Source organism: Lissotriton vulgaris, chromosome 12 (genome assembly GCF_964263255.1).
Source record: "Lissotriton vulgaris chromosome 12, aLisVul1.2, whole genome shotgun sequence".
Lineage (NCBI taxonomy): Eukaryota > Metazoa > Chordata > Amphibia > Caudata > Salamandridae > Lissotriton > Lissotriton vulgaris.
Window position 1 is genome coordinate 738496086 of NC_141700.1, and position 24417 is coordinate 738520502.

At 46.1% G+C, this 24417-nt stretch overlaps 1 protein-coding gene across 1 annotated transcript in view; it reads left to right on the forward strand.

The window, feature by feature from the left end:
• The first annotated feature begins 20821 nt into the window (after positions 1-20821).
• The window catches only part of LOC147678466 (extracellular calcium-sensing receptor-like), a 35700-nt gene continuing 32104 nt past the window's right edge, over positions 20822-24417 (forward strand). Inside the window, exons 1-2 of the mRNA XM_086945645.1 lie at positions 20822-21021; positions 22083-22374. Coding sequence (XP_086801771.1) covers positions 20822-21021; positions 22083-22374 — 492 coding nt within the window. The remainder of the gene's footprint in view (positions 21022-22082; positions 22375-24417) is intronic.

Here is a 24417-nt window from a genome sequence, read left to right on the forward strand (position 1 = left end):
CAGCAGTGGGAGTAGGAGGTTGTCAACTCTACTGAAGAACATGGCAGAGCAGTGCGAAAGCCAGAAGTCCTCCCAGAAGAGGAAGCCGAAGTTTACCACCACCGAGCTTCAGGTGCTGGTCGAAGAGGTGGTGAGGGTGCACCGCCAGCTGTTTGGAAAGCTGTCCCTCAATGTGCCAGACAGCACCAAGAGGAGGATCTGGGCCGAAATCGCCCAGAAGGTGAATGCTGCGGGTGTCACCCCCAGGTCCGTAGAAGAACTCAAGAAGAGATTCTACGACATCCGCAGCCTCACAAAAAGGAAGATGGCTGAGATACAGAGGCAGGCTGGAGGCACTGGAGGAGGCAGTAACCCGGCGCCACCCCTCACCGAGCTGGAGGAACTGGTCTCCAGCACCATTGAGAGGGAGAGTGTCAGTGGAATCGGGACCCTGGACAGCTCTGCGAGAGCTACAGCTACAGGTAAGAAGCATGCGCATCATGACACACCCTACCAGACACCTCCCCATTAGACACAATGCATAGGCAAACCCCAGCACAGTACTGTCACCAACATACAAGAGACAAGCATCATGGTACATGTAGTCAGCAGAAGTTAGCTAAACATGGCAGTGCAGAATCACAAGACAGGAAACAGTGTGACACAGTGTAAGGAGATGCAAGGACATGTGGAATGCTTAAATTGTACTGACTGTAATACATCGGCACTCAGTTTACAAATGCTTCTTTGTACCTAGGGGCCCCATCAGGCGGAACAACATTGACATCAGAGGGAGCAGCACCGTCTGACACTGCAGTCGCAGGGCCGAGCACCAGCCAGGCTGCCCAGGAGGAGGAGGAGGACGGAAACACCCTAGGGCTAGGTATGGAGGGAGACCTGGTGATAGACTTCGATGCACTGAACTCCCCACAAATGGCCAGCACACGCCCCTTGCAGTTCTCCCCAGAGAACTCCCCTACAAGGGACACCATTCCGCCTACACCAGCTCCTGCCACAACCATGGCCTTGCCACCTGTACAACCTGTCCTGGGAGCAGGGGCTCAGGGACCGGCCAGCACCACACCCCCACCAGTGGCACCCCAGCCCACTCAGCAGGCCGGAAGCAGCAGTGCCCGGCGCCGTACCATCACCACCACTGCTGCACCAGCACGGGAGGGCAGTGTATTCCTGGGCCTCGAGGGACAGATGGTGAAGATTCAGAGGCAACAGGCTAGATCCACGATGGCCTGCCAACGCCAGCTCCTGCAGCACAACCTGCAGATGGGAGAGTTGGTCAAGGGATTCCAGGCCTTCGTGGAATCGAACAAGGAGGTGGCAGCAGGGTTAGGCAGGCTAACCACTGCCATAACCCAATCATCTAGCAGACAGGAGGAGCATGAGCTGGTGCGCAGGCGGGATGCCCGGGTGCTGAACCGCGCCATGGGCCGCCTTGCTGCGGCGACGGCACAACTGTGCCATCGCAGCGCAAACCAGGAATCTAGCCTGAGTCAGCATACGGCAGAGCTCACAAGGGGGATGGCCCGGATCACCACTGCTATGGAGGCCATGATTATTTCAAACACCGCCTCCAATCCTGCCCTGGACCTGGGTGATGCTGGGGACAGCAGCAGCCGCAGCAGCCCGGCCAGCGCTGCGTCTGAGCCACGTAGGAGCACCAGGCGCTCCGCTGATGCTGCTGGGCATTCAGAGGGGGCTGAGGGACACCCCAGTGGGTCTGGCAAGCGGGCAAAGAAGTAGCCTTGCAAGGGCGGGTGAGGCAACCTGAACCTTGGACTTTTTTTTATTTCCTATACACCATTTTTTGTTGCACATCAGTGCTGTAACTGTGTTGCAACAGTATTAAAATTTGTGTTTTCCAACCAACATTTTGCTGTCTTTGCATCTGTACTCACTCAGAAATAGTTCTCAGTAATCTCCTCACGTCTGTATCTGCCATCACTTGGCGTACACACCCCAGCTGGCTGTGTCAGTGGCACAGCTTCGTCGTCGTCATGGTCCTCATAGTCAGACAACTCCCCTCAGTGCCCTTCTTCACCGCAAGGTTGTGTAACATTGCACATACAGCTATGATCTTGCAGCAGGTGATGGGGGTATACTGCCTTGCACCTCCACTCTTGTGCAGGCATCTGAATCTACTTTTCCAGATGCCAAAGGTCCGTTCGACAACATTCCTTGTGCGTATGTGGGCCTGGTTATACCTCCTTTGGCTGGGTGTGGAGGGGTTGAGGTAGGGGGTGAGTATGAATGAGCGGAGGGCATATGCACTGTCGCCTGGAAGAGAAAGGGGTCACATTAGACACATGCATACATGTATTCCACCTAGCTACTATGTGTTATGGGGGTCTGATGATGTGTCTCACCTAGGAGGTATCCTTCACCAAATTCGCCAGCCATCAGCCGTGCATAGATGCCGCTCTGTTGGAAAATATAGGAGTCATGGGTACTCCCTGGAAATTTTGCGACCAGGTCTGTGATGGTGCACTTTGCATTGCAGATCACCTGCACGTTGATGGTGTGTGTAGACTTGCGATTGCGGTATATGTATTCGGTGTCCGCTGGTGGGCAAATCGGAATGTGCGTGCCATCTATGCAACCGATGATTTGGGGAAATTGTGCCATCTGGTAGAAGTCAGCTTTGGTTTGTAGCAGTTCTGCGTGGGTTGCAGGGAAAGAGATGTATTGGTCCATCCTGTGTATCATGGCGTCAAGGAATGTGTGGAAGAACCTTGACAGGCTGCTCTGGCTCACCCCTCCTGCTGCTGCTACACCACTTTGATAGCTGCCAGACGCTAGCAGGTGTAGGCTGCATAGCACCTGGATGTGCGCAGGGATGGCGTGCGCCCTTGGGGTGTGGTGGTCCAAGAATGGCTTGAGATCCCTGATGAGCTCAAGTATGGTGTCAGAGTCCAGCCTGTATCTCTGTAGTATCTCTGCCTCTGTGAGCATGAACAGGGTTATCCTCTGTCTGTAGACCTGTTCATTTCTTAGCCATTCCCTCTGTCCTTCCTGCTGTAGCCGTAGCCGCCTCGCAATGACATAGAAAGCTGCCATCCTGCAAGTTGCAATGCATTTTGGGCCTGTTTATATGGGTTGGAGTTGGTTACCACCTGATTGCAATCCATGGTAAATACCGAGTGAATTCTACCGATTTTGAGCCGATTTCGGTGTTTCTGTGCCTCCCTACATCTCCCCAACTGTCGGAATCGGGGAATTTCCCGATCGGCGATTCATACGATTCGGCATGTTTTCCGATTCGGCTCATGTCCGAATCGGTCTTTCTACCGATTTTCCGAATCGGTGTCACTAACGAATCGGTACATGGACCGAATCGGTGATTTTCCGATTCGGTGTCACTAACGAATCGGTACATGGACCGATTCGGTGATTTTCCGATTCGGTGTCACTAACGATTCGGTACATGGACCGAATCGGTGATTTTCCGATTCGGTGTCACTAACGAATCGGTACATGGACCGATTCGGTCTTTGCATCCGATTCGGTGTTTTTCCGATTCGTTACATATCCGATTTTCGGTATGTACGTATTGGATTCTTTCCCATTCGGTACTCATTCCGATTCGGTTTTCACTCCGATTCTTTATGTTTTTTGTTCCCTACATCTCGATGGCTGTTTACCGATCGGTAAGGGCCAAAAATCGGTATTTTCGGCCGTTACCGATCGGTAACGCCCTACCTACATCGGGCCCATGGTTACACCGAGGTATGTACCAGTAGGATTTAATGGAATATCGGTGGGTGCACCAGTTTTAGAGTGTATAATCTGGGTTTTTGAGATATTAAGCTTATATCCGGAGAATTTACCAAATTCTCTAGCTACTTCAATTATTTTAGGTAGGGCAGTAGAAGAATCAGAGGTTACAATGGCCACATCGTCTGCGTACGCTAAAACTTTGTGGTCAACCTCGTGAAGTTGGACTGGTGGAATGCCAGGTTCTGTAATTAATCTGTTCAAATAGGGTTCTAAATAAAGGGCAAATAAAAGCGGAGAACAGGGGCAACCTTGTCTGGTCCCCCTAGTGATTGAGAATGGTCTAGAGGTATCAGTGCCTAGTCTTATTACACCCTTGGGATTAGAATAAAGTGATTGTACAGCTTTAATAAATTGTGGCGGGAAGCCCTTCCATTCTAATACAGTCCAAAGGAATCCCCATTGGACTGTGTAGACCTTGAATATATAGTAGAGAATGTTCTCATACACATATTTCTGTATTTATAACTAAACAGTTGTCTATTGTGGAGTGTCTGAATGTTCATATAGGAACTTTGTGATTTCAGTATGGCGCCCAATGTGTAAGCCTTGGATAGTCCTCTTTTATGTCTATGCATAAATATATTGATCATATGAACTGCTGGCAGAGATCATGTGCAAGGCTTTGAAGCCAAAACGAGTCACTGAGCACTAGCGCTATGGATCAGTGAGTAGACTCAAATGGTTAGCTGGCCAGCCTTCAGTTAAGTTTCAGGGACACAGAACCTAAAGATGCCTTGCACATGCAAAATGCCAATCTCATCTGTTTGCACTGTACTTGCCCTGTACTCCACTGGTGTAGCCCATGAGCTCATGAACCAGCCCCGAAGAGGTGTCTCACAGGTCCTGGACCCTTGTCTGGTGCTAGAGTGCAACCTTTCTGCTCACAGAACTGCAACTTACCAGCCAAAGGCAAAACATAATGGTTTTGGCACTGAGTCTGAGGTACATAGACTACCTCTACTTGCTGGTTCATTGATTGCCTTGAATGCTGTCGAGAACCATGGGCATATTTCAAGGACTCAAAGCCACCAGAACGTCACTTTTTCGACATTCCGGTGGTGTTAACTCCTGCAACTTATTTAGAAGGAGGTGTTAACTTAACGCCACCTTATACATAATGCCCCTATTCACGCAGTACCTAGCATGAAAGGGGCATGCAATTGGTGTTGCAGTAGGCGTTCCGCCGCAGTGCCAATTGCTTTTTGATGCTGCCCCATATTTACAAGGTATGGGGCAGCACGCAAACAGTGCTAGGGAATAGCTTGTCTTAGTGTTTTGCTCTTTCCGTGTGTGCTGCATTCTGCAGCACATTTAGATAGAGCAAATTGCCCATAAAGATTGTTTATGGGCAGGAAGGTGTACCTTCCTGCACATAAACAATTGCCCCTGCAGTGCAGGCATCCAAGCAAAATGGCTCTAGGGTGCCTGCTCTGGAGCTAGGCAGCTTTTTTAGCTCCAGCGCTAGGAGTAACGCAGGAGTGCACCGCATTGTTGTGAATGCAGTGCATCTCTGTGTTTTGAAACTGTCGGAGCACGGCATTTCAAATTTTGGGGTAACACCGTGCCCCTCCAGTTTCTTGTACACATGCCCCAAAGTCTTTGCCAGACCACTGGACTTTACCTGTCTGTCAACATCAAGCCTAACGCTGTCAATAAAATGCAAAGGACCCCGTCAACCACACTTTCAAGGAGAAAAAAGATCCAGAACCGTTTCAAATTATGAAGGGAAAATCTTGAGTGGGACTGGCCCAGCTCCAGCATCTGACCTCTATTTCCATCACAGTTGGTCGGAAACTTTGACTTAGCCTCAGACACTTGCGTTCGAGGCTCATAGACTACTGCTAAAAGTAAAAGGCTGTGCATTATAAACTTATTGAAGCTTTTAAAACTTTTTAGAGTAAAAGCAGTAAATATTAAAATCTTGCAAAAATCATAACACCTGTTCCCTTCATCCTATTTTTATCATGTTGGTGATTTTTTAAACATAGCAATCTACACTATTTTTGTAACTTAAAATTGAATTTTTATGGTGTCATGTTTCTACTTGTTTACTGTTTTGGTACAGATACATGCTTTACCTTTGAGTCAAGTCTGACTGCTCTGTGCCACAGCTACCCAGGACTAGGTGAAACTTTGATATGAAAAACACTCACTGTACCTGACACAGATTAGTGCCATTATTACTTGGTGAAGTCTCACAACCACCCCAACTAATAATCCACTTTTCTCACAATATAGCGACTCATAATTCATGCAATTCACCTAGAGGGAAGACCAACTACCTCCTCTTCCACAGGCACCCTTGGGGTGAAATCCCATGAATCATGACAGATTTCTATCAGAGGCCGCTGTAATGGTACAGGTCTGTGCATCTTACAAGTCCCACCTAACTAATACAAAACCACTTGTATCCATCCACCCTTAACATTATGCCCAAAAACTTACCACAACTTATTGACTTCCAACTTATTTGTGCCCACGCCTACACCCATCCTAAATGTCATGTTTCTTCACCTTTGTTTATGTTCTCAATTCTGACCCTGTTACCCTTCTCCAATTGTATTCTTTCTCAGGGTTTATAAGTCACTGCTGCTGCCCACACTCCAAACTCTTCCTAATCCCACCAGGCCTCCCCCAATGTCCACACCAATGCATTCTTCAACTGCAGGAAGGAATATTCATGTTTGAGGAAAGGCAAATGAACTCTATCAGGCCTGAACTAGTTGTAGGCATCAGTGGTAATGGGTATATGTTGTATAATAGCTATGCCATTTGCAGCACAAATATCCCTTATATTCCTGTTCAGCTTCTTCTGAGCCATCTCTAGGTCTGCCACCTTTATGCTGATAGCCTATATTAATATTAGATAAGACACTGACCAGAACCTTTTGATCACCCTTAAATCCTCCTACAAGAACTTTAACAACATGATGTTGATTAGCTGCACCAGAACATTTTCCTCAAGATGAATTACCAATGGTTCTAGGCAATCCCACCTTCTGACATCTCAGCTAATGGTGGCACTGATTTACCCCATCTCATGCCCCCTTTTCCCAATTACTCTACTGATATCAATTTCTCATCCAATCCTGGCCGTTTTCCAATTGACCACCCTGCTTGGTTTGCAGCTCACTAAGTGAAGAGTCCATTAAACCAAATCCATACTATACCACTAGCCATGCCGGTAACACATTCTGCAGCAAAGGAACCGTTGTAGGGTATAGAAAAGCAAGACAAGAAAAAAGAATGACCCTATTTTAACTGTTAACTTCACCTCCTTGGCCCCAAGTGATGCACTAATACTCATTTGTCCTATCTGGCCTAACATACCCTTTGACTGCATTCAGATCTACATCATCCTATCCTCATAATTTCACCCCCAGAATTATTTCTACATTCAGTGGTCACCCTTTTCTAAGTGACTCGGTCTAATACTGCTTCTGGAGAGCCCTAGAAATCTCAATGTCTTCCAAACAAACCTTAATATTTGGATGCTAGAGAAAGCAGACCCGTCCCGTGTACAAAATCCCACCCTAAATGTCCCTCTAATTTGCAAAACATTTCTCAAAGTCTGAACTGAACGTTTGTCTTCCATCCTCAATTATTTTACCTTAATTTACCTGTGTTTCAACATTTGGTCAATTTTTGACCCATCTAACACCATCGGAATCGACCTCCTATTTCTGCAAACCCTGCTCTTCCCCTGTCTCATTAAGTCCAAAAGAAGAAATGCCCCAAAAACAACATACCAGGCAGGGATGAAAAAATACTTCTCACGCTTCAAAGATCCATAAGAATTAATTCTCAAATTTGAAAAGCCAAAGGCTTCCTATACGGCTTCACTACTCTCTTCTCCCAGGTCCAGCCATTATAATTTTGCATATATTTCAGGGAACTGCCTGAAATTCCTTTAAAGAAATACATCTTGTGTATTTGATAATCTCCATATAATGTACTCTTTTCCTTGTATCTTTTTTCTTTTCCTCTTCCTCCATCTTATTCTCTTTTTTGATTTATTTTGTTAACCAGTTTTAAAAATTAAAGCTGGATATCAATTTATGCATGGTATTGTGCCTTACCAATGTGAGGGTGTGCAACTACATACTAAATATCAAAGTCAGAATATCGATAGTACTAAATATCAAAGACAGAATATTGAAAAAAATATTGAATGTTGACAGGTAAATCTAGAGGTTCCATACCTAACTCCACATATGTGTGCCTACGCGATACATATATCTTCAAGGCATGTAGATGTGTAATTAGGGATATAATCGATACTACCCTATATGGACTTACTCTTTGATATTTTATCCCTCGATATTCTGTCTTCTAGATTCTTGTATGTCGATATACAGCAGTACAGTCAATCTGAGTATATTGGTGCAGGCAGGAAAGTCATGATTTTGCATCATGGCAATCACTTATGAGTAAGGTGTCTGACTCTGTGCCAGCCCTTCCAGCCTACCAGAAACCATGGCCTTAGGGGACCTATTCTAAAGGATCACTAGCCTCACTAGCCTAGTCTGTCTTCGTCGAGTGTTGTGATTAAGAGCATGTGCAGTGCTGATTCCTACAGACTAATGCAAAAACAACAGTTGATGGACAGAATGCAGAACAATGTCATACATTCACCCCAGTACAGAGATCTGGGCCTAAATCCTTCGTTTTTTTGCTCACCATGCCATTCCAGTTTGAACCTAGCCATATGCAAATCAGTCTTGACCCTGTGCCCCATGGGAACAGTCCAGCCCGAACTGCCAAGCCAGGTCCTCCCTGGACTGGAAACAAGCATCCTAGGACCGGTTTCTGGATTTCAGCCGTCATCAGCCAGAATATCTTGATTCCAGTAGCATGGAGAGCACGGGACTCACGTCTGAGCATACCCCTCCCACTCGGGATGAGAAATGCAAAAACAACAGTTGATGGACAGAATGCAGAACAATGTCATACATTCGCCCCAGTACAGAGATCTGGGCCTAAATCCATCCGGTCTTAGGATGCTTGATTCCGGTCCGGGGAAGACATGGCTTGGCAGTTAGGTCTGAACTGTTCCCATGAGGCACAGGGTCAAGACTGATTTGCATATGGCCATGTCAGAACTGGGGTTGGCTTGGTGAGCAAAATAACGATGGATTAAACCCAGATCTGTGACTGGGGGTGAATGTTTTGGCATTGTGCAACATTCCGTCCATCATCTTGTGTGTTTTTCTGTTCGCCCTATGTCGGAAGGGTATGCCCAGACGTGGGTCCCGTGCTCACTATGCCACTGGAGTCAAGCTATCCTGGCTGAAGATGGCTGATAGGCAGAAACCGGTCCTAGGATGCTTGATCCGGTCCAGGGAAGACGTGGCTTGGCAGTTCGGTCTGGACTGTTCCCATGAGGCACAGGGTCAAGACTGATTTGCATATGGCCATGTCTGAACTGGGGTGGCTTGGTGAGCAAAATAACGATGGATTAAACCCAGATCTGTGACTGGGAGTGAATGTTTCGCCATTGTGCAACATTCTGTCCATCATCTTGTGTGTTTTCCTCCAGACTAGTCATAATTAGTGCAGTTGTAGACAAGGAGAAAGCCACGGTCCAGAAATGCCATTTGACAGATTTAGGAGGGAACCAAGATGTGTACTCCCCAAACTCTCCATACTTAATTTAAAATCATATTGATTTCAGCCATTCTTCCCATGAAGGACACACAGACACTGTGCTTACCCTTTTTTTCTGTTGTCATACCTGCTACTTGTAAAGCTATTGTGTAGTTTTAGGCAGGTCGCAATATGCCCTAGTATTAAAACGCCTTTGAATACGTGTCATCACTGCATTGTATTGACTGCAATCTGGTAAATTTTTCTTTTGTTCTTTATTACCTTGGTCAGTCATGAGTTTCCCTTCCTTTAGCTTTGATCACCTTACATCAAACACCTCTATGGGGCTTGCCAGATTGTTCCTTTTTGGCAGGATACCAACCTTGAGTTCTCATTTAACTAACAAATGGACTATGCGAGTAGGACTCTTGATTTGCTTCAATTGACACAGTTGGACTGGCGCACCTGACAGCAATAATTTGAATGGGACAAGCATACCTGGAAAACTGTTGCTTTGTTGCTAACATCAGCCAGAAATTTCAAGTGCGACGGGCGCACTGCACGGGGTGCTGCAAACTAAACCCATGCAAAGGGAAACAGCCCTGAGTATAGAGAACAAAATACAATACAATACAATATAATTTGTAAAGCGCGCTACATACCCGTGGGGGTCTCAAGGCGCAGGGGGGCGGGGGGGCTGCTACTGATCGAAGAGCCAGGTCTTGAGGAGTCTCTTGAAGGCCGGCATGTCCTGGGTCTGTCGCAGGTGGGTAGGGAGAGTGTTCCAGGTCTTGGCCGCGAGGTAGGAGAAGGATCTGCCGCCGGCGGTGGATTTTCTGGTGCGAGGTACTGTGGCGAGGGCAAGGTTGGCAGAGCGGAGGTTACGGGTGGGGGTGTGGAAGTTGAGTCGGTGGTTGAGGTATGCTGGTTCGGCGTTGTGGAGGGCCTTGTGTGCGTGGATGAGGAGTTTGAAGGTGATCCTCTTGTTGACAGGGAGCCAGTGCAGGTCTCTCAGGTGGGGTGTGATGTGGTTGCGTCATGGTATGTTGAGGATGAGACGTGCCGCGGTGTTCTGGATGCGTTGCAGCCACTTCTGGAGCTTGGTTGTTGTTCCGGCATAGAGGGAGTTCCTGTAGTCCAGTCTGCTGGTGACAAGGACGTGGGTGACGGTCCTTCTAGTGTCGGGGGGGGATCCATTTGAAGATTCTGCTGAGCATTCAGAGGGTGTTGAAGCAGGATGCGGAAACTGCGTTGACTTGCTTGGTCATGGAGAGGGCGGAGTCTAGGACGATCCCTAGGTTGAGTGCGTGGTCGGTGGGTTCTGGGGCTGTTCCTAGCGATGTTGACCACCAGGAGTCGTCCCAGGCTGAGGGGGTGGAGCCGAGGATGAGGACCTCCCTCTTGTCTGAGTTCAGCTTCAATCTGCTGTGCTTCATCCATTCGGCGACTACCTTCATTCCTCTGTGGAGGTTGGCATTGACGGTGTGGGGGTATCCGGTGAGGGATATGATCAGTTGGGTGTCGTCGGCATAGGAGATGATGTTGAGGCTATGTTGTCGTGCTACGTGGGCGAGTGGTGCCATGTAGATTTTGAACAGCGTTGGGCTGAGGGAGGATCCCTGTGGGACGCCGCAGATGATCTCGGTGGTCTTGGAGCGAAAGGGTGGGAGGCGGACGCTCTGGGTTCTGCCAGTGAGGAAGGATGTGGTCCAGGCCAGGGCCTTCTCTTGGATTCCGGCGTCATGGAGGCGAGCTGTCAGGGTGCGGTGGCAGACCGTGTCGAAGGCTGCTGATAGGTCTAGAAGGATGAGGGCGGCTGTTTCTCCTTTGTCTATCAGGATCCTGATGTCGTTGGTGGCGGCGATGAGGGCTGTCTCATTGCTGTGGTTTCTGCGGGAGCCTGACTAAGATGGGTCCAGGATGTTGTTGTCTTCGAGGTAGCGGGACAGTTGTCTGTTGACAATCTTCTCCGTGACTTTCGCCGGGAAGGAGAGCAGGGAGATGGGCCGGAAGTTCTTGAGGTCGTTGGGGTCCGCCTTCGGTTTCTTCAGTAGGGCGTTGATCTCGGAATGCTTCCAGCTCTCCGGGAAGGTTGCTGTCTCGAAGGAGGAGTTGATTGTTTTCCGGAGATGGGGTGCGGTGATTGCGCTGGCTTTGTTAAAGACGTGGTGAGGGCATGGGTCAGATGGGGATCCGGAGTGTATGGAGTTCATGGTCTTGATGGTGTCTTCGTCGCTGACGTTGGTCCAGGTGGTCAGGCGGCTGGTGCGGGTGGAGGTCGCAGGACTGGTTGTCTCAGCGGTGGATGTGGGGATGTCGGAGTTGAAGCTGTCGTGGATGTCGGCGATCTTGCGGTGAAAGAAGGTGGCCAGTGAGTCGCACAGGTCCTGAGAGGGTGGGATGAGGTTGGTGTTGGAGCTGGGGTTGGAGAGTTCTTTCACGATGCTGAAGCGCTCTTTGGAGTTGTGTGCGCTGTTGTCTAGGTGATCTTTGAAGGCGGTCCTCTTGGCGGTCCTGATGTGTTGGTGGTGTTTGCGGGTGGCGTTCATGTGGGCTGTGTAGCTGTGTGGTGTACGGTCGTGGAGCCATTTCTTCTCCAGCTTCCGACAGGTGTGCTTGGAGGTCCGGAGGTCTTCGGTGAACCACACGGCTTTCTTGTTGGTGTGATTGGTTGCGGGGGTCTTGGTTGGGGCGTGGGTGTCGGTGCAGTTGTTGATCCACTGTTTCAGGTTGGTGGCGGGCGGCAGTGTCGGGGTCGGTGGGGTCGGCCGGTGGTCTCAGGGCGAGGGTGGTGGTCAGTTGGTCCTTGGTGACTTTGCCCCAGCAGTGGCGTGGCAACTGTTGGGCGTGGTGGTGCGTGGTGGGTTTCCTGAAGGTGAAGTGGATGCATCTGTGGTCGGTCCAGTGGGGTTCGGTGGTGTGGTTGAAGGAAACCTGGGGACTTGTGGAGAAGATGGGGTCCAGTGTGTGTCTGGCGGCGTGGTTGGGTGTAGTCAGGAGTTGTTTGAGTCCGAGGTTGGAGAGGTTGTCGATTAGAGCTGTGGAAGTTCAGGTCCCCGAGGAGGATGTAGTCCGTGGAGGCGAGGGCGTGGGTGCTGATGAGGTCGGCGATGGTGTCGCTGAACTGTGGTCGGGGTTCGGGTGGTCTGTAGACGAGTGTTCCTCGGAGGGTCGTGTTGGGTCGTGTCCCTTGGCAACCTGCACTAGGAATTTGATGGTAAACCTGCTCAATGTGCTGGATGTGAGTCCTACTTACAAGGGTAGTTTACAAACACAAAATCACATGAGAATCATTTGGGTGAGGAAACGTCATCTATCCTTTAGAGGAATCCACAATCTTATTCAAAATCACATTTCAATCTAACTGCACAGAAGAAAAAAATTATAATTCTCAGAGTACCAGCATCGGACATTCTTAGTTTCTTCCACAAGTATATTAGAACACATATGCAGCACAGTATAATAAAATGTGACACATTTGTATATATTGCAGGCAACACAGTGCTGAAATAGTGATCATACTTACAACATATAGTACAAAAGACACTATACAATTGTCAATGGTTGTTTACAGTAGTACAAAACAGTAAGGGTAGTTCAAGGAAATCAACAATGTATGTAAGTATGTATTTAACTGAGCTTATAAAGCGCCTGGTTACACTGACAAGTGTGACCCAGCGCTAAAGTATCAGCCCCCACGGCCTCACACGCCATCATAGCACCCACCACCCAAACCCTCGCTTTTCCCTATCCCCTAGGGAATAGGTGGGTTTTCAGCTCTTTACGGAAAATCACCTCCGAGGTTTCCAGACGGAGCCTGAGGGGTAGGCTATTCCACAATTGGGCTGCCATAAACCGGAACTACCGCCCTCCCATTCTTGCTCTTCTGATTATAGGAACCTTCACTAGACCCACCCCACTAGATCTTAGTTGTCGAGTCGGGTTATGAGGAGTCAGAAAATTAAGAAGATGACAAGGTCCTTTCCCCTGTGTGATCCGATGACTGACACATAGGACTTTGAACTGCACTTGCTCCTTGACTGGCAGCCAGTGTAGAGTCTCCAACGCTTTCTTAGAAGGAACTCTCCTAGGCAGCATCAATACCAGCCGGGCTGCCGCATTCCGGATACACTGAAGCCTCTGAAGGCACCTCACACTAGCTCCCAAATAGAGGGCATTACCATAGTCCAGCCTTGAAGTAACCAAGGCATGGACTAATGATTTCCTACCTGTTATAGGAAGTAAGTCCAGAGTCCTTCTGAGGCCACGAAGAATGCCGAAACAGGTACCCGCAACACGTCTAGTGTGGTACTCAAATGAGATTTTGGAGTCAATATAGATCCCCAAGTTCCTAACTTGTTCATTGGGTGTGGGGAGCGGCACAAGCGTCTGAGGCCACCATGCTGACGTCCAGACTGACGGCGCCTTTCCCACAATCAGCACCTCAGTTTTATCACCGTTCAATCTAAGACAATTGCTGGCCATCCAGACCGCGAGGTCTTGCAAACAGGAGGCGAAGTTATTGGCTGCACTCTCAGCTGGCTGCGCTAAGGCCATAACCAGCTGAGTGTTGTCGGCGTATGTCACAACTTCCACCCCATATTTCTTGGTTATCTCAGCCACAGGAGCCACATAAAGATTGAAAAGGGTCGGGCTAAGGCTAGACCCATGAGGGACCCCTTGTTTCAGGCTTATGGATTTAGAGCTATAGGGTCCCTGAGCTACTTGGAAACTTCGGTCATGGAGAAATGATTCCAGCCATTCCCACACTGTCCCCACCACTCCTCCCCTTCTTAGACACTGCAGCAGAGTGTGATGCTCCACAGTGTCAAATGTGGCACTTAAATCAAGAAGAATCAGTGCCGCTGTTTGACCCTCATCCACGTGTCTACAAAGAGTCTCTGTGGAGAAAAGCAAAGCTGACTCCATAGAATGGAGTGCGCGGAAGCCAGATTGTGTGGGATGAAGCAGCTTATGAGAATCAATATGGGCAGTCAATTGCTGATTGACCACCTTCTCAGCAATCTTGGCATAGTAGCGCAGGAGCCAAATGGGACGCAGGTTGTACAACTGCTCCATGCTTACGTTCTGCTTTTTTTTCAGAGGGAGCACCACTGCCTCCTTCCAAATTTTCGGTACCCTGCCTGAGCTGAAGGAAAGTTCTAGCAGATGTCTAATAAATGGCTCTAGAATTTCGCTGCTCTCTCTCAGGATTTTAGCAGGCGCAGGATCTTTGGGTGAGCTGGATTTGATACTAGTACCTATCTTGCTCAGCGTATCTCCAGCTGGAACCCTAAATGCCGTCAGGCCATCTGTCTCGATTAAACTACTAGGTACCCCCTCTCTTCCAAGCCCATACCTCGCTTCCACGGGAAAGGATTAGTAAATCCTCTCCACCTTATTGGCAAAAAACTCTGCTACCATATTACAGGATGCCACAGAGCCTGTCACCGGTACCTCTATGGTCGAGAGCGAGGATATTTCTTTGTAAACCAGGAACAGCTCCTTAACTGAGCTGTCCGCCTTTTCTATCCTCTCGGTGTAATGGGATGTTATGACATTCTGCTTAGCCGTTTGGAGGAGGTGGGGCTCAGGGGTTCGGCGCTGTCCTGGATGAGGAGCTTTTTATTGGGCCGCACACAGTGTATCAGTATGGGTTCATTCCGATCCGCACCCGTAGAGCTTACAAAGGGGGTGTCACAGGGCTCATGTTTGAGCCCTACACTTTTCAACATCTACGTGGTCCCCCTGCCAGCCTCATGCGATCATACGGATTCATCCCAGTGTCGTACGCTGATGACACTCAGCTTCTCTTCCCATTTAAGTCATTAAACAAGGCGGTTAAACAGTCCTTTTCAGAAGGCATGTGGGCTGTATTACAATGGATGGCCTCGAATTTCCTGCAGTGTAATGTAGGAAAAACAGAGTTAATGCTCTTTGGGGAAGCGACACTGTTGGGGACACCGGACTGGTGGCCTTTAGATCTGGGCCCTGTCCCTAGCCCTAAGCAGGTGGTGAAAAACCTGGGTGTCCTTTTGGATCAAGGTCTTTCTCTAAAAGCCGGTCGTACAGGCTCCTTGTGCCTGTCGGAAGTGTTGGTTGGTCCCTCTGCTCCCTGCCTCTGACCGCCTGCATCAAAATGCGGTGGTCAGACCGCCAGACCAGATTTCGGTCAGACCGCAACCAATGGCCAGTTGGTTGAGAACGACTTTGTAATGAGCCACTTCATGATCAATAAGGCACTAGAGGCCTCGTTCTAAATGATGTGCCTGCCAAGTGACCTGTTTGGAGAATTAGCTGCAATTTCTAAGCTGTTTGTGACCACCTCTGAATTGGTTAGAGATGCACAACCCTGGCTGTTTCTACAGTGTGTCAGTGGGACACTAGGAAGAGACAGAAAGTGGGTAAAGAAGAGAGAGACAATGGTGGTGTGAAAGAGGGAGAGACAAAGGGTGGCAGAGGTTGACGGAGGGTTAAACAGAAAGCGATTGTGACTGAAAGGTCAACAATGACTGAACAAGGCAATTAATGACAGCTAGAAGTAGAAATAATTTAGAGAGCGGCAGGTGTGGTAAGAAAGAGAGTGATAGGAAGAGACAGAAGCTGGAAGGGGATGAAAGGAAGAAGAAACCACTGATGGGAAGCTAAAATGGCCGGTGACAAGTGAGGGGACCCTGGAGTGAATGGAGGACAGTGAATGGCAGAGGAGGACAGTGAGGGACAGGGTTTGACAGATATTCATGGAGAAAGTGTCCGTGGTTTGGGGTGAAGGTGGTAGTATTGGGGGGGGGGGGTGCAGAGAAAAGGAGATAGACCTAGAAGTGAAGTTGAAGGCAGACCGTAATATAGAGAGGTAGCTGATAAATTATAGAGGCAAGGAAAGATAATGGGCACACAAAAAATGACATGAGTAAATGAGGGGAAAAGAAAAAAGGCAGGTGTGACAGAGAGAGGAATGACCAAGAAAGGACAGTGTGAGTGTGGGAGAGAAAAGAGATATAATAAAAGAGGTGTGCGAGGAGTGTGAGAGAAAGTAGAGGGCCCAGGTAGTGAAGCAATGCATGACAAAAGGTTGAAAGGGAATTTGGTCATTGCAGAGTGTTAAAAGTGGTGTCGCTGTAGACACAGTAGGAGGCTCAGCTTACAATCCTCTCTGCTTTTCTGCGATCATTTGACCCTTCACTGTGCTTTCAATATTAAAGCAACTATTACAAAACTATGCACCTCTTGTATACCCAACAACCATCAACGAAATCTTTTTATTCTCCACATTATTTTACAGAAGCTTCTAACGTTACAGCGTTTACTCTGGAACTTCTTTCACCTGCAGACAAATCCCTCTGAAACCATCCCTACCTCATGAGGGTTCAGTTAAAAAGTGGCAATTATCTTGCGTCTTTGCCCTGGAGCCCCAGAGGTAAAAGTGTGTGTGTGAATGGGTATGCACGGTTTGCTATTAATCATCTAATACAAGAGTATAAATGTTACCCAGGCTCAAAGTATGAAAAACATTCACAACCTTCTGTGGCCCATCATTATCACCGCTGCAGCAAGAGAGTTATTGGGAAGGAAGCTGTGTATTGAAGGTAAGGCAGGAAAATATGCTCTCTTTGCATTTCAACTTCTCCAGGGTAGGCTTATTTTGCCTGGGGACAGGAACGATAATTTGCAATGTCTAGGTGGGTGGTATTAAGTGCTTCAGACGTATGCTCAGCTCGAGAGAAGTTTTTTTAAATAGTTTCACCACATTTTGTGTGTCCAGTCACAATGAAGCCTTCAACCTTTAAACTACAACTGTAAGATTACATTAGACAAAAATATTAAGGGTTAACCGGTGCTATCTAAAACTAGTTAGCGGGGTTCAACCATAAAATCCAGAGTAATTTTTGACCACATTAGTTGGTGCTTCTGCGCGAGTCAGGACAGTGGGCTGAAATGCAATTGAACCTGGATGAAGTAACTGGGGGCCATATGGATTAATCGCTCCTGAGGTCACAAACGCATTTGCAACCTCAAAAGGGGCATGGCAAGTGCACAAAAACATAGGGGCATGTGTACAAAACCCTATCGCCACAGAAAAGTACATTTTAGTGACGTTCCCGTGGTGATAGGGGTTTTGCCTTAATTACAATGCAGCGTTAAGCCACTTAGCGTGGCTTAACGCTGTCTTGTAAATAAGGCCCCCTTTCACACTACGCTTAGCGTGAAAGCGGTGGACAGTGGGTGTTGCTGCGGGCGTTCCACCACAACACACAGGGCAGCGTAAATAGGAGGCAGCGCCAAAATTAAGACCAGGAAAAACATGGTCTTAAGTTGGCAAAACGAGGAGAAATGCTTTATTTCTCCTCGTTTTTGCTTTTTCTGCATGGATTGTTTATGTGTCGGAAGGTGACCCTTCCTGCACATAAACAATCCTTAACAAAATGACATTTTGTAACTTCCATGTGTGCTGCATTATGCAGCACATAGAGAAGCAAAAAAATCGCATTTCAGAATTTTTTATGTGTAGGAAGGGTCACCTTCCTGCACAGAAGCAATCCTCCACTGCATGCACTATGGTGCAAGAGTGCATGCGTTTGTGCTACCCTGCTAAGTGTAGCGCCATCTCAGGGGAAATGCAAGGCTGCACCATATCATTGTGTATATGGTGCAGACCTGTCTTTCAGAAGTAACGGAGCGAGGTGTTAAGCCATGACTGCTAATGCCTCACCCCTCCACTTCCTTGTACATATGCCCCATTTTTCAAGTCAGAAAAGCTTTCCAGACTCATACAATGGATTCTGCAACTGGTTCCAAATCCGATTTTGGAGTGGAGTGAAAGAGGCATCCCTTCAAAATTGCTGTTGGTATTGAATATATCAATGGTTTGCAAACTGCAAAAATAGGCTTGATAATATGCTCTATGGAATTCCAATTGAAGCCCATGTTAGATATGTAGAACATCTAACATGGGCTTTAATAGAGCATATTATCTAGCCCATTATCGCCATTTTAGCGGCAGTTTTCTGCTAAAGCGGCAATAATTTTATCGCCTGTCTTGATAATATGCGCCTTAGTTTCATGAGAGTAACACCAGTTAAATGTAGGCCATGAAATGTATTTGGAGTGATGTGGACTTGTGTAGGAAGAGTGAGAGCTGGAGAGAGTGAAAGAGACTGATATTGAAATTAGAATAGCACACCAGAAGGAGAAGATAAAGTGGGGCACAGTTAGGACAGCCAGAGAATAAAGGAGATTGGGGTTCAATTTGATATTGGATTCATATTTGATTCTATGGAAATTTGCAATGATGTTAACCGTCATTGTTTATGTATTTCTGAACTGCACTAGTACCATGCAATTACCATGCAGTGGGGATTTTCCGTAATGGGACAGGATTTACTAGTCATACATCCAAGTAGAATTCCCAATCCTGTGGGGTTTAACTTGTTCATTTATCTTGTACTCAGAGCAAATGTATCCTGCAGCGTCTGTGTGGGGTTGGGCATCATTAATCCTAGCAGACTTATCACCTGGTAACATTTCTGCCCGTTTTTCAACTCCCAGGAAAATTGGTTCATGGATCACTTACTTATTCAGAATCAGGCAGAGTTAAATTCATAACAATAATTCTATTCCACCTAACAGGCCAAAGAAGAGCTGCTAATATTATGCAGAAGAGAAAGGCCTTCTGCAAGACAGCTAAGTTAAGTTGAGACCCAGGGAACATATATGGCAAACTTCAAGAGGTGCATCTCTATTGACCCAAACTCAAACACTGAAATTAGCTAAAAACCTGTTATTATTGATTCTTTTCTCAGCTTCTTTATGGGCTGATGAATTCCTTACATTGCATGACATATTAGTAAATCAACAAGTGCCTTGCCACCAACGTCAACAGAAGCCATCTCTTCAACAACACTCAATCCGGTGCGAGCTTAAGCTACAGCTCAAAAAACGTTATCGCCTTGACAGACAACATCCATATAATTATGGACAGAGAAGTCACCACTGCCTTTGTCCTCCCACACCTCTCTGTGGCTAACAGCACCATCTCCCTACTTATCCAATGATTGTACCAAACAGGCATCCAAGTCTGGCACTCTGATGCATATTCTCCTTCCTGACAGGCTGGACCCAGTCAGTTAACCTGGCCCTGTAGTGGTCAGATATCCATAACCTGAGTACAAAAACCCATATTTCATTTCATTTCATTTGCAGAGTAGCTCAAGGTTTATCACTCAGACCAACCCTCTTTAACACCTATGTAACACCACTCACCAGCATCATTCATGTCCATGGATTCAACATCTTGTCTTACACTGACAAGACTCAACTTATACTTTCCCTCTCGACCAAACCTCCAAACTCTTGGGCCAAGTTCTCCATCTGTATGACTGCAGTTGCAGAATGGATGAAAAACAACTGCCTCCAACTGAACACCTACAAGATGGAGGCCATGCTCTTTGGCAAATAGTCCTTGCCATTGGAGACTCCACAAAACTCAGCATAATCATCGGCAATCAACTCACCATGACCACACAAATTAACGCTGTTTCTGTCTTGTCCTTGTATACTCTGAAGATGCTGGAGAAAATCTTCAAATGTCTCCCCATCGTCACCCGCAGACTCATCAACCCAAGCCTTCATCGTAAGAAAACATCCACAGGAACACCCTTTATGCCAGAATCAACATGCAACAGAACAGACAACTTCAAACCATAAAGAACTCTGCAGCCAGGCACACAGCATACCACATTGTCCCCACCTAACCTCAGGCAGCTCCACTGGCCACCTATCCACAAATGATTTCTTTTCAAACTCCTCATGCACACCTTCAAAGCCTTACAAAAAAAAAGTCCAGCATATCTCACCAACCACATCAGCATCCACAAACCCACCTGGTACCTCTGCTAGGTTGGACTTTTACTAGTACACATGCCACAAATACGAAGAACCAGAATAGGTGGCCACACCTTCTCCTGCCTCCCTCCCAAAGCATGGACCAATCGGCCCCTGAATGTCAGAGCCGCCTCTTTAAGGCTTGAATTCCACAAGAAACTAAAAATATGGCTCCTTCAACTAGACTAGCTCTTACCTAGGCCCAGAATGATGCTGCAGCATCAGCACTAGGATACCCTTGCAGATGATAGCACACGTTAAAAATTAACACAACACAACATTACAAAGCACTGCCATTACCCAATGACATTTATTTTAGTCTTATTATCTACAAATGGTGAAGCTGTAAATGCAATGCGAAAACTTTACTCCACAGCACTTATGTAATGTTCCTGCACACTGTGTATGCCAACTTGGTTACATTTGTACAGTATGTGGGTATTATCTTTGGTATTTAATGTAACTTCAAACTATTATATATATTTCAGATCTTAATCTTAATGTCAATTAGGCTATTCTTGAGAAAGTCACTGGTCCCAGACTCTACTAATGCTATACATGCAGCCATTTGTCCACAACCACAATGCTGCCACTGGTGGTTCTGCTTCTGAGGCTTACGTTTACCTATACTACTGCCCTGGGTTGCTCACTCAACAATCAGGACGAGGTGGGATTCTACTGGGCCGGAGACATCATGATTGGTGGATTGATCCCTGTTCATATGACTTGGCAGGACAATCTGAATGATTTTACTTCCTTCCAGATGCCAATGACCTGCAGCAAGTAAGTGCTCTGTACTATAAGATACAATGGTGGCGGGTATGAATGTTCTTTGCAGAATTAATGGTGCCATTGAGACTGAGTTCATCAAGTGATCTGTAAATATGTGTCCTGGAGGTGTGAGTTCACCTAAATATGGATAGATAGATAGATAGATAGATAGATAGATAGATAGATAGATAGATAGACAGACAGACAGACAGACAGACAGACAGACAGACAGACAGACAGACAGACAGACAGACAGACAGACAGACAGACAGATAGATAGATAGATAGATAGATAGATAGATAGATAGATAGATAGATAGATAGATAGATAGATAGATAGATAGATAGATAGATAGGATAGATAGATAGATAGATAGATAGATAGATAGATAGATAGATAGATAGATAGATAGATAGATAGATAGATAGATAGATAGATAGATAGATAGATAGATAGATAGATAGATAGATAGATAGATAGATAGATAGATAGATAGATAGATAGATAGATAGGATAGACAGGTAGATGATGCATTGGATACCAAATACCTATTAGGATACACAGATGGCATAAGGTCATAACAGAGAAGACCAAATGTCTGCAACCTATTCAGAAATTATTAGGTCTGGGCAAAAATTTTATTACACCTATGAGATCTCATGTAATTTCTGACATTTCACTTTACTCTGCCATTAACCCTGCCATTATCCCTGGTTAGGTTAAAATCTTACTACAGGAGAAATGGTACAACACAAGTGTTCAGTGGACGAGTGGCTGTTGCTTTACACCATAACTTAGTGCTGAATGCTTCCTCATGCCCAAAATGAATGTGAGGACATGTTGACACTAAAATAAAGAACTAAATACCAGATTTTCTTTTTCTGTAAATTCACAGAATTGTTACCAAAGTCTTTGCATAATCATGCAAAAAGGAAATTATGCAAAGTTTGCTCACACACAACTTGTATCATGTCTGAGACAGAATCTAGCAACAGTTTAAAACAATGGGATTGGAACTAGCTTTCAATTAAATTTCCTTTTTTTTCTTATGGTTTTCTTCTCTGTCCTTCAGCTTCAGTGTCACAATGTATAGCTGGGTTCAAGCAATAGCGTTTGCCATCAATGAAATTAACAAAGACCTGAGCCTACTGCCAAACATCAGCTTGGGCTTCCTGATCTATGACACCTGTTTATCAGCCAGGAAGGCCATTGAGGAAACTCTGCGGATGCTCACAGGACATGATAAGGCCATCCCAAACTACCAGTGCAAGAGAAGCTCACCACTGACAGCTGTCATTGGCGAGTCCAGTTCCACTGTTTCAATTTCCATCGCCAGATTGTTGGGACTTCATCGATATCCACAGGTGAAGTTGGGGGGTGTAATGAAGAAGGGTAGAGAGCATCTTGAAATATATTTCCAATGGTTTGTACTAAGGAAAGGATACATTTTTGTGGTTCCATTTGTATGACACAGACAACACTGTAACCAATACTTAAAAATATAATTAAAATGGGATTTGGGCCTGCCCTCTGCTCATGATTGTTTTGTTGTCTCTTTTGAATCCTTGTGCATGATTAGATGGCTTTCTGCCCTAAATATGTCTGTCCCACCCCTTGAGAATTTAGGTTACACCCTTCTTTTTATTTATTTAAGTGCATGCTTCCACTACTTATGTCATGGACTGTATTCATCTTACATATTGTGCTGGTATTAGAAGGTGAAATCCAATGGTTTGCCAATGCTTGTTATACCATTAACAATTTAATGCAAACTGTTTTAAAGCAGGCATATCTTATGTAGGCTAAAGGGAGCTTTTTCCATGACACTTTATCAGGATATCCACTTGAAATAAATATTTACTCAGTTAATTCAAGTGGAAATAATTTGTAGAGTTAGGCAAACATTCAGTATGAGAGGCTCCCTCCTACACCTAGATTTGAACAATTGCCTTAAAGTTATGGGTAGTTTTAGGAAAATTCCTCTTTTCACATAATTGCTCCGATTATATTGTTAGATCTATCAGCTGCCTTTGATCCAGTCCACCCACTCAAAACTTCACGCGTGCCTCCAGGCTATTGGTGTAACAACACTAGCTTTAGACTGGCTTCCTTTCTTCCAGGCAGGTCGCAGCCACTAAATCTGAATTCCTCCTTTTCCCTCAAATCCATGTGAACGGATAGTAGGTGTTCCCAAGGCTCAGCATTAAGTCCAACCTTCTTTAATTTATATCTTAATACTTGTGCCCAGATTTCTGGAGCACCGGGGTCAAAAACCATATCATACATTGACGACACGCAGCTTCTGTTCTCATGTGACAGGGGAGAAGAGTTGCCAGGAGCCCGGATTAAAACCTGTCTAACTACTGTCATTCAGTGGATGGCCGAACACCAACTTAAGTGTAATGCGGAGAAAACGGAAATACTGTATTTTGGACAATTCCGCACCAGAATTCAGGTTTGGCTTGATGACGCCTCCCCACAAGGCTTACAAGAAGGCTTAGTTAAATACCTGGGGATATAATTTTATGTAAATGTATCATTCAAACCCCAAATTGGATCTGTAGCTGGCACCTGGTTTGTCCTTCTTAGCAAAGAAGCTGGTGATTCTGGCATTGATGACCTCCAGATTAGTCTATGGTAATTCCTTATATGTAGGTTTACCCTATCAGTTGCTGTGCAAACTTCAAGTTTATTAATTTATTTTATTTAAAAAGTTTTATCTAGTGTAAACAATACCCATTAGGGTATCAAACCGCTTTACAGATGAACTTAAAACAGGAGACCCATAAATCAGACAACAGATTATCAGAAGTGAAAGGGGAGAAAGACTCTACGCCGGCATGACATACATAATCATAAACAATCTAAGCAAATCAGCCAGCAAGGTGGTTGGAAGTACAAAGGAAGAAAAACTCTACGCTGGCATGACATACATTATCATAAACAGTCTAAGCAAATAATAGGTTGAGAGAAATGTGTCAAAGCATGCATGGAGAATAAAGGAACAGCAATAAACCAAGCATATTACAAAGTCACAAAGGAGGAGCTGGGAGGAACTGATAACAAAGTGAGTACGAAATGTGCATACAGAGGTAACTCACTGAAAATCCCAATCAAATACAATAAAAAAAAACTGGTAAAAATGGAGAGGAGATGAGTCTTTGAGTGCTTACTGGACAAGGGGTTCTAGAGCAGGAATTTGTTCATCAAAAGTGCTTTAACTTCCTTTATGAAAGTTATAGTGGAGGGGATCGTCCTGATTTCCAGAGGCAGGGTGTTCCAAATTCTCTGACGACACCTGAAAAAGCTCAATCATAAGCTATCTTTTTTATGGAATTTCTATGGTTTCAGCAGACGGGTGCTGGCCCTTCTGGAGGATCTGCAGCCACTAGATAGTACAGGTTTTT